This window comes from Fulmarus glacialis, unplaced genomic scaffold (genome assembly GCF_000690835.1).
Source record: "Fulmarus glacialis isolate BGI_N327 unplaced genomic scaffold, ASM69083v1 scaffold27587, whole genome shotgun sequence".
NCBI lineage: Eukaryota > Metazoa > Chordata > Aves > Procellariiformes > Procellariidae > Fulmarus > Fulmarus glacialis.
This window is the reverse complement of record NW_009225514.1, coordinates 240-861: the sequence shown is the minus strand read 5'-3', so window position 1 is coordinate 861 and position 622 is coordinate 240. Positions and strand designations below refer to the sequence as shown.

At 64.3% G+C, this 622-nt stretch overlaps 1 protein-coding gene across 1 annotated transcript in view; it reads left to right on the top strand.

The window, feature by feature from the left end:
- Positions 1-3: 3 nt before the first annotated feature.
- The window catches only part of LOC104080206 (nodal homolog), a gene marked incomplete at its 5' end in the record, with an annotated part of 810 nt that continues 191 nt past the window's right edge, over positions 4-622 (top strand). Inside the window, 3 exon segments of the mRNA XM_009582515.1 lie at positions 4-122; positions 185-318; positions 321-570. Of these exon segments, the coding sequence (XP_009580810.1) occupies positions 4-122; positions 185-318; positions 321-570 (503 nt within the window).

The following is a 622-nucleotide window of genomic DNA, read 5'->3' as shown; positions in this document are numbered from 1 at the left end:
GTGGCTGGCAGCCCCTCTTCCACCCAGGCCTCTTGGAAAGTCTTTGATGTCACCAGCCTGCTCCGGTCCTGGCTCCACCAAGCCGTGACCCCTGGGCACCGCGGTCCCATGAGAAGGGAGCGGTGGGAGGCAAGTGGGTCGGCCACCCCGGCCACTCGCCCACCTCGAGCGACACTGGTCACAGGGAGCCAGCCCTGCCCCAGGACGTGATGGACAGAGTCCTGCTGCTCGTCTTCTCCAGAGACAAGTCTCCAGGAGACCACAGCCTCATCAGGACAGCAGAGACCTCCAAGCACGTCATGCGTGACAGTGGCTCCCAGGGCAGGGACCCCGCCGGCATCGCAGGAACAGGAAGGAGAAGCAAAGGATCAAAGTGAGCGACGCTGCCGCTGCCGTCCCGGGGGAGGAGGGCAGGTCCTTGTGCAGGAGGGTGGACATGATGGTGGATTTCGAGCAGACCGGCTGGGGCAGCTGGATCGTCTACCCCAAAAAGTACAATGCCTACCGGTGCGAAGGGCAGTGTCCGTCGCCCGTGGATGAGACCTTCAAGCCCACCAACCACGCCTACATACAGGTAAGAGGGGGTTGCTGCCTCCGCTCCCCCCGTGCACCCCTAGCCCCG